This window comes from Callospermophilus lateralis, chromosome 15 (assembly GCF_048772815.1).
Source record: "Callospermophilus lateralis isolate mCalLat2 chromosome 15, mCalLat2.hap1, whole genome shotgun sequence".
Taxonomy (NCBI): domain Eukaryota; kingdom Metazoa; phylum Chordata; class Mammalia; order Rodentia; family Sciuridae; genus Callospermophilus; species Callospermophilus lateralis.
In genome coordinates this window covers 66,914,992-66,924,246 of record NC_135319.1, presented here as the reverse complement: position 1 = coordinate 66,924,246, position 9,255 = coordinate 66,914,992, and the positions used below count along the sequence as shown (strand labels likewise).

At 39.0% G+C, this 9,255-nt stretch overlaps 1 protein-coding gene across 1 annotated transcript; it reads left to right on the top strand.

Moving 5' to 3' along the window:
- The first annotated feature begins 1,426 nt into the window (after nucleotides 1–1,426).
- Nucleotides 1,427–8,209, top strand: Bloc1s2 (biogenesis of lysosomal organelles complex 1 subunit 2). The gene is made up of 5 exons (XM_076834649.1): nucleotides 1,427–1,504; nucleotides 1,860–1,976; nucleotides 5,588–5,707; nucleotides 6,400–6,504; nucleotides 7,781–8,209. The coding sequence occupies exons 1-5, from the start codon at nucleotides 1,450–1,452 to the stop codon at nucleotides 7,810–7,812; spliced, it is 429 nt and encodes a 142-aa protein (XP_076690764.1). The 5' UTR covers nucleotides 1,427–1,449; the 3' UTR covers nucleotides 7,813–8,209.
- The last annotated feature ends 1,046 nt before the right edge of the window (nucleotides 8,210–9,255 follow it).

Below are 9,255 nucleotides of genomic sequence, written 5' to 3'. Positions count from 1 at the left end.
ACTTAACACTGGGAATTGAGGGGGCTGTAATTCAGAAGATGAAATGGAGCCTGAAGGGAATTAGGCAAGAAAATAACCTCAGGATTCAGACATCTTTGGAATATGTGTTAGACTCTGATTCTATTTTTCCATAGGATAATGTGGGTTTCCCAGGTGACTATCAATAAAACTCTTTCAGAAAACCAGGTTTTGTATTTGCTTCTGGGACTATAGCAGTAAGAAAAGAGTTTGGAACTGCAAGCCATTATGTGCTTGGTCTGGGATATGTTCATATTCTCTTGAAAGTATGAGGTAGGAGCAGTGACAACATGAAGGAGATGGGCTGCCTCAGGAGTCCTGAAATAAGAACTTTTGGCTTGTAGCAATGTTTTGAAATGGAGGGTACTATGATTGTTCCACATGGAAGAATTGAGACAGATGACTTAGGGAGACCCAATTCTCAGTGGGGAAAAAGTCAGATTAAGAGGGGTTGGAGGTGGGGGTAGCTTGCATGTATGTTTGTGTATGCAGAGGGACAATGACTAGGGATAAGAAACCCCCACACTAAAATTTTGAGTGACCATGACCCTATATCCTGAGACTCGAAACTCTTCCCTTTCCTGTGACCTTTACCCTTATTCATTTTACACCTTACATTGCTTCCTAGTCACTTTTTCTCATTCAATCCCCCCCTCATCTCTGTTCTCCCATCCCACTAAGTACTCTATACTCTAGGAAACTTATGAAATTGTTAAATGCAATTAAAACAACCAGAGTATATCCTCAATCCTAAAAAGTTACGTTTCAAGCTCTCTTCAAAAAAGGTTATATCTGCCAGGTGCTGTGGCACAGGCCTGTAATCCCAGAGGCTCAGGAGGTTGAAGCAGGAGGATCGCAAATTAAAAGTCTCAGCAAATCAGCGTGACCCTAAGCAACTTTCGAGACCCTGTCTCAGAATAAAAAAGTCCCCCCCCCCAAACACAAAGTGTGTATCAAAAGAGAAGTAGGTGCCAGCCTGCACTTAAAAGAAACTGGGATCATTGAATTGGTATTAATTTAGGGTCAGGGATCAAGACTTGAAGGTTTTCCAAAGTCTGAATAAGACTCCCTGCACAAGCAATATTTTGGTCACTAACACCTGCCAGGGTGCGGAGCGTCTGGGGAGGAAGTAACCTGTCTCCAGTGACAGGGTCAGTAAGCCACTCAGCCTGGACTACCCCCAGTACAAGCCAAGTGAGCGCTCCAGAGTGCGGTGTTAGGGATGAGTGCATCCTCAGTCCCAGACGTCCAGACTCTCGGCAGCAGATCGATTCATGACAGGCAATCTTGGCTTCAATTCTGCCTTTCCTGCTTATACTTTGCTAAGAGTCATTTATTCAAGGAGTGACTCAGAAGGACAGGGCTGCCGAGGCGGGGCAGTCCCGGTGCGCACGCGCAGACACCCAGAACCGGAAGCAGCGCTGGGCCGGCATGGCGGCGGCGGCTGAGGCTGTCACAGCGCCGAGACGCGAGGAGCCCGCTCGAGGTACCCGGCGAGATGGAAACAGTACCCGGCGTAGATAGAAATGAAGTGTCCGGCGGGAGTCCTGGGGTGAAGCGTCCTGCCGGGAGCCCTGAGATGGCGGGGCTGATGAGTAGTAGTCGCAGGGGTGGGCAGGGCGGAGGGGTGCACATGTCCTGTCAGAGCCACTGAGTTGTTTTGGTCGGAGGATCGGGTATGGGCGAAGGGTCGGTGCGGAGGAGCAGAGTTGGCATGTCATTGGTGCAAGGACGAAGCGAGAGGGAAGTATGGCAGGTGCGGAGGGATGTGGGCAGATGCTGCTTGTCTGGATTACGACGCGGTGTGGGGCAAGCTACTTAATCATTCTCCTTTGGCCCAGACGATGCAGCCGTGGAGACAGCTGAGGAAGCAAAGGAGCCCGCCGAGGCTGACATCACCGAGCTTTGCCGGGACATGTTCTCCAAAATGGCCACTTACCTGACTGGAGAACTGACGGGTGAGGCGCGGACTAGGTTGACTGAGGTGGTGTTGTGCACCACCCACTGGGGCTGGGTTTGGCTTTGCAGAGACCTGGGAAGTGTTTTAGCAGCCACAGTCGGTGGCTGCCTTTCTTACCTGCAATGCACTAAGACCTGCCAGTTGGAAGTCTGGGGAGGTCATGAATGGGAGGGAAAGAACTTCATTCCTTCCCTGGAGAAACTTACAAACCACTTTCAAAAACACACCAATATCTGTTAATACAACTCTGATGGATCCTGTAGTGTAACAGTGATGGGGTCGGGGTGAGGTAACATCCAGCAATATTAATCAAGAAGTATTTCCCTGGGAGAGGTGTACTTTGAACAGGATGCTGAAGGGAATGAGTGGTGGAAAGTGGGGAAATGATACAATTATTGTATGAAGTGGAATAAGCAAGCAGTTTGGCTAAAGCAGAAGATGTATTTAGCAGAAATAAAATTGGGGAATAGGGAGTGACCTGTAGGTTTAAGGATCTGTTAGGTTGGTCTTAGAATTGGGTGATTCATACTTTGAGACATAGTTAATTTTTGGTCCTGTGTGTGTTTCTAGGAAGACACATGACATTCGTGTGGAGGAGAGTCAGAAAATTAAGTAATGATGGTCTGAGGCAAAGTGATAGTAAAAGGAATGGAAAAGAGTGCAGGTGCAAGAATATCATAGAAGTAGACTTTATAGGACTTGTTGAAGTAGGTATTTAGCAGCCTAGGATGTTTCTGAGGTTTGTAAGCCTAAGTAGTGTCATCAACCAAAATAGAGAAGCTAGAAAGAGGAAACATGTTTAGTGTGAAAACTGTTTTCAGTTTTGGTTTGACTGCTTGTAGATATTACAGAACATTCAGGTGACTTCTCTCAAGACACTCAGGTGATTTGCACATGTGAGGCCAGAGCTTAGAAACTGATCAGAGCAGAAGCAACAGATTAGAGAGTCACCTGCATAGTGATGTGAGTAGAGGCTGTGAGATCACTAAGAAAGAGCTAAGAGATACCCTTCTTAAGGACTTAGACTAAAATATCAGGGAATGTCTGTATGAGGCAATTAGTTTGTTTTTAATTACAGTACTTAAAGTACCAAAGCTTCCAAATGATTTATTTATTAATTACAAAACTAATTTTAAGGATATTATCGTTTCCCCATTATTGTCATTACTTGTGCAAATGCTTTTTTGAATTTGAGAGGAAGCTAGTTTAGCTCTGGGAATGTGCTACCCATGTAAACATCAGTTATGTGTAATAGCTGAGAAAAGTTTGAGAACTGATACTTAAAGAGGTTGAATGAGGGGCTGGGGTTTGTAGCTCACTGGTAGTGTGCTTGCCTAGTATGTGTGAAGCACTGGGTTCGATTCTTAGCACTGCATATAAATAAATACAATAAAGGTATATAGACACTAAAAAATGTTTAAAAAAATTTTTAAAAGAGGTTGAATGAGAAAGGATTTGGCACAAAAATCTAAGAAGACAAGTCAGAAGGAGATTTAAAAAATCAGCATAGTACAATACCAAGGCGACAGTTGCCTTGTTGATACTATTCCAAAGTGTGTGAGAGTGGTAGCATCAGATAAAATGGAAAGGTTTAGGAATATCAGAACTAAGAAATACCATGAATTTGGTGGTTAGGACACCAGTGACCTTAGTGCTTGTAATTTCTTTGGATGGTGGGGACAGAGACCAGATTACATGGGTTTACATAAGTGAATGGTGAGGAAGAAGTAGTGAGTGTTGGCTATTATTTAATTTTTTTTTTAAAGAAAGAGTGAGAGATTGGGAGAGAGAGAGAGAATTTTAATATTTATTTATTTTTTTTAGTATTTGGCGGACACAACATCTTTGTCTGTATGTGGTGCTGAGGATCAAACCTGGGCCGCACGCATGCCAGGCGAGCGCACTACCACTTGAGCCACACCCCCAGCCCTATTTAAAATGTTTTAACAGTACAGCCTCATTACTTTACTGAGCAAATAATGTAGATGTGAGGGGAAAGAAGGTGTGCTTTTGAACTGGAGGAAACCTAAATATATTTCTAGATAGAGAGAAGGGTGCCAGGATGGAGAAAGAGTTTGGAAATGCAAGTTAAAGAAGATGATTGAAGAGAGGCCTGAAGAAGTAGAAGCGTTTGGGTTCAAAAGCACAAGAGGAGATGTCTTAGAATAGGATCTTTTGCTTCTTGAGAAGGTACAGAGAAATTTAAGAGTAAAGCAGAGGGATTGAAGCACTTTGTTAGTGAATTTGGCTTTTGGGAAAATTGGAGCAGAGGAATGGTTATTTTGGGTGGGGAATGGGAAGAGAATTGAGAAAATATGGGAAACAAATGATTTGGAAAAGTCACTGCATAAAATGAAAGAATTATACATAGTAAGGAACAAGTTACTAAGAGGTATATTTTCATGCTATACCAGTACTATATCACCTCCCGCTTCTTAGTACATGAATTTATCATTTCCCTTTCTAACCATGAACCTGAACCTTCTGGGTCTTTGTGTATGTGCGTGTGCACGCGTGTGCACGCTCATACTCTACCACTAAGCTATAGTCCCAACTTTCACCTTTTAGATCTTGTTTGATTTAAACAGTTTGCTGATTACTGCCTAAGTTTCTACTTAGATATTCAGAGTATATAGGCTGAGTATAAGTGTCATAGCTCAAAAGTGAGATGCTTGCACAATTCACAATAGCTAGACTGTGGAACCAACCCCGATGCCCCTCAATAGATGAATGGATAAAAAAAATGTGGCATTTATACACAATGGAGTACTACGCAGCACTAAGAAATGACAAAATCATGGAATTTGCAGGGAAATGGATGGCACTAGAGCAGATTATGCTAAGTGAAGCTAGCCAATCCCTAAAAAACAAATGCCAAATGTCTTCTTTGATATAATGAGAGCAACCAAGAACAAAGCAGGGAGGAAGAGCAGGAGGAAAAGATTAACATTAAGCAGAGTCATGAAGTGGGAGGGAAAGGGAGAGAAAAGGGAAATTGCTTGGAAATGGAAGGAGACCCTCATTGTTATACAAAATTACATATAAGAGTTTGTGAGGGGAATGGGAAAAAAATAAGGAGAGAAATGAATTACAGTAGATGGGGTAGAGAGAGAAGATGGGAGGGGAGGGGAGGGGGGATAGTAGAGGATAGGAAAGGTAGCAGAATACAACAGTTACTATTATGGTATTATGTAAAAATGTGGATGTGTAACCGATGTGATTCTGCAATCTTTGTAATGTTTTGAATAACCAATAAAAAAATAAAATAAAAAAAAAAAAAGAAAAAAAAAGTGAGATGCTCAAAATTTGTGAGTGATGACTATGGTTGCACTCTTCAGCTTTACAACAGAAGACTGCTTTTTTTTTTTTTTTTAAGGATATTGGGGTCTAGTTCAAGCTCAGTGGTCTTTCACATTGTATTCTTTGAGCCTTGTAATAAAATTTGCTTTGGATAATAATTCTTTCCTAAAAAAGAAAAAGAAGGGAAAAGTGGGCTACTCCTTTGACATTACCTAGGTTCTGCCTTAAACTAACATTTGGCCTAAAATTCCACATTTCAATGAAATAAGTCAGATTTTAAAGGCATCACATTTTCTATTTATTTTAAAGCCACCAGTGAAGACTATAAACTCCTGGAAAATATGAATAAACTAACCAGCTTGAAGTATCTTGAAATGAAAGATATTGCTATAAACATTAGTAGAAACTTAAAGGACTTAAACCAGAAGTGTAAGTAATAATTTTTATAATTAAACATGTTTGTATTTAATGTTTTTTTATGTTTGGGACCTAGAAGAAGGAGAGAATAAACATGGCATCCCTATCTTTTGGAAGCTTGTTTTCTAAAAATGAATTACTGAGTCAAGGTGAATTTCTTTCATTCTGAAGATCACCATGCTTTGGTGGAATGGTTATATGTGCTTCCAAATTTTGATTTTGTAAGTTTATTCCTGGAAGGGGAAGGGGCAACAAAGGGGTAATCAGATATTAGTGAATTGATTTAACATTGAAATTCATAAAGGATTGTTCTATAAATAGAAAACAGAAAAATCTATAAATGGAAAATGCTAATTTAGAGTGGTCAAATGTATTTTTTAATTGACTTATATTTGTGTTTTTGTCAGTAGGACATCCTTGCTTAGTGTGGGAGTGCCCAAGAAACTGAATCAGTAACAGATTGCTTGAGAACAATAAATTAAAAAGAAAGGAAAATTAATAGATTCGAGCAACTTATTTTGGCTAGGTCATGATTGTGCTTGATTAGTCAGGCACAATTCTCTAAAGCATCTACCTAGCTAATGATGAGAACCATGTCTCTCCACCTGGTCTATCTGAGGCATATCTAGAGAGACATTCTTATTTTCCCCCTCTTTTTCTAAACTTCTTGTTGAAGATGTATAAATATGTGATTTGTTTTAAAGATGCTGGACTACAGCCTTATCTGGATCAGATCAATGTAATTGAGGAGCAAGTAGCAGCTCTTGAGCAGGCAGCCTACAAGTTGGATGCATATTCAAAAAAACTGGGTAACCATTTTTATTTCTGTTTTGATTTAATAAGGAGTATCTCTTAACAGTATGCCCTTAACTAATATAATATTTAACATTTATAGAGTACTTATAATCCTCCTTTAAAGTCTTATCATTATTATTAATAAAAAGAACATCTCCTATTCTTAATGATTTTAATACTCTACTAGGCACTGTTCTTAGTGCTTTACATGTATGTATTATGATTTTTATCTTTTATATGTGAGGTAAGTACATAATTTTTTATTTTTTCCTATTCCACAGGGGAGAAAAACATGATTTAAGAGGTTAAGAAACCTGTTTAAGGACACAAAATTAGTAAAGCATATGAATGAGCCATATTCCAAATCCAGTCTGTTTGACTACAATGGTCAATCTTTTAGTTGTGGGCTAGCATGCTGAGTCATCTTTAATAATGTAAATACGTATGTCTGTAAAAAATGGAATAGTCAACCAAAGGTTTACTTGAAAGACTAATTCCCTTAAGGATAGAATTTGTATTTTTAGCATTACTCACTGGCTCTGTCTGTTATATCCCTGGTGAAAAACAGTGAATTTGTTTTTAGCCTAGGTAACAGTTACAGATTATTTTATTTTCATCATTGATAATTATTGACTACTTCAAGAAAGAGTTTGTGCAGGCTGAGATTTGACATGGGTAGTGATCAACAATCAGTTTCATTGCCTACAATTACATTTGGAAAATTTTCACTGTGAACCTTACCATGTAGAAGGCATGAGATAGAATTAGGTGCTTCTGAGTTTTTAAAAGAAAAAGAAAATGTCACAGCAATAGGCTTATTTTATGACCTCTTAAATCTCCATATCTTTCCAAATTGCTTTCCTGGAGTGAAAAGTAAGGCTAAGAATATAAAAGGTGAAAAATATATTTATACTTCCTCAGGATTCCAGTCTGCAGAGGGCACCTGGGATAGGATCTGGAAAGGCAGTTTCCAGTTCTTAATTAAGGTTTTCTGATAGATCAAGTTACAGTAGATCTGCTTAATTCTAATGGTGCTGTCCAAGCAGCTGATGTTGACAGAACTTAGTGAACTTGTTTTGGGCTCTCAATTCTGGGTGCATATGTTTGACTTGTTATTTCAAATTGTATAAATTGATAATCTGTATATTTGGACAGATGAAAGTAATGAATTAAAAAAATAATAATAGGCATATCTGAATTTACTTTGAAATGCTAAAAAAATAAGAAAAGAAAAATGTATCTTTGAGAACCACTGTTAAAAGCTGTAATGCCCTCCTCTCCTTTACATAGAAGCCAAGTACAAGAAGCTGGAGAAGCGATGAAAAATGAATTCCTATGGGATAAAGTCTTTTTTAATGTGGAAGAATGTTTCATAACACTCGAATCCTGAGGCTGATGAATTGTCAAAGCTCTTGAAAAGGCAACTATGCTGGTCATCCCAGGAACATCCCAATGTTGGGTAAACTGGAGGACTGTGGCTGCTCCTGAACCTCCTTTGAGGCAGTGTCCCTCAGAAACTCACACAGCTCCTTACTGTTTACTTGAATGCTTCATTATCTATTCAGGACAGAGACTCTCAAAGTTCAGGAAAAACCTGGGCTTGCCAGTGGAATCAAATGAGAGGACCTGTTTTCTCTGATAGTGGTTAAGTACCACAATATTTTCTTAAATGACTGGTTTTTGAGTTACTGTGTAAATGTTTTTTTTTTTTTCTATTAATGATGCTAATGTATTGTTAACAAGATTCTAAATTAAAAAAAGGAAAAAAACATGTTCTTTGTAGTTTATTACTTTCTGAATGTTAGTAACTTAGTTTTCCATAACATTGCAATAACAAAATCTTTAAAACAGTCAAATCTTATAGACCAAAGAGAACTAGTAAAAGGAGTTTCAATAGCTTAGTATATGGGATGGGCCTCACTTATCTCTTTTTCCTTTATGAATCAGATGACATTTTTTTTTGGACACAGTACTTTTATTTATTTTTATGTGGTGCTGAGACTCAAACCCAGTGCCTTATATATGTGAAGCAAGTGCTCCACCACTGAGCTAAAACCTCAGTCTATCAGAACATCTTGATGTGTGTTCCCTTTTGAAAATGTGATAAAGGCAAGATGTGTATGTGTTGGGGGAGGAGGGAGGGGTTGTATTCATAAAATGAAGTCTTTTAAAATATTTCCCACTTGTGTTTGTGGGGCTAAGGAGGCTTCTGGGAACCTTATTGTCATCCTTTCACACCAAAGATACCAGGGGATAGGGATTACTGAATGACCAATTCAGTTTGGAAGAAAGGCAACCTTATTCAGAGTAAGGTATTAGCAGCTAGTGAGGTGCCTGAGAGTCCCACTTAAATTTACAAAAGGACTTATGTCTGTCCCTGTCCCCCCATTTTTTTTTGTTTGTTTCAGACCTCCACCATTTATCCTCTGCTCTTCTGGACTATTGTAAACCCTTCTTAACTATCCTTCTAACCCACCCTCCACACTATTGCCACAGCAGTCTTTCTAAAATGTAAACTTAGCCACATTATTCCTGCTTAGAATTCTTTAGTGATTTCTCATGGCCTTTTTGAAAAAGCTGGACTTCTTGTCATGTATACAAGGCCCTTATTTTTTAAAAAATTTTCTATTTCCTGTTACTCCTACACTTACACTGTGTTTGACTATCTCCAGCTATCGTAAATTTTCGTGGATGAATTTTCAAAAATTTTTAGAATAGATTTAGATATAAGGGAAAGTTGCAAAGGTAATATAGAATTCCATGGA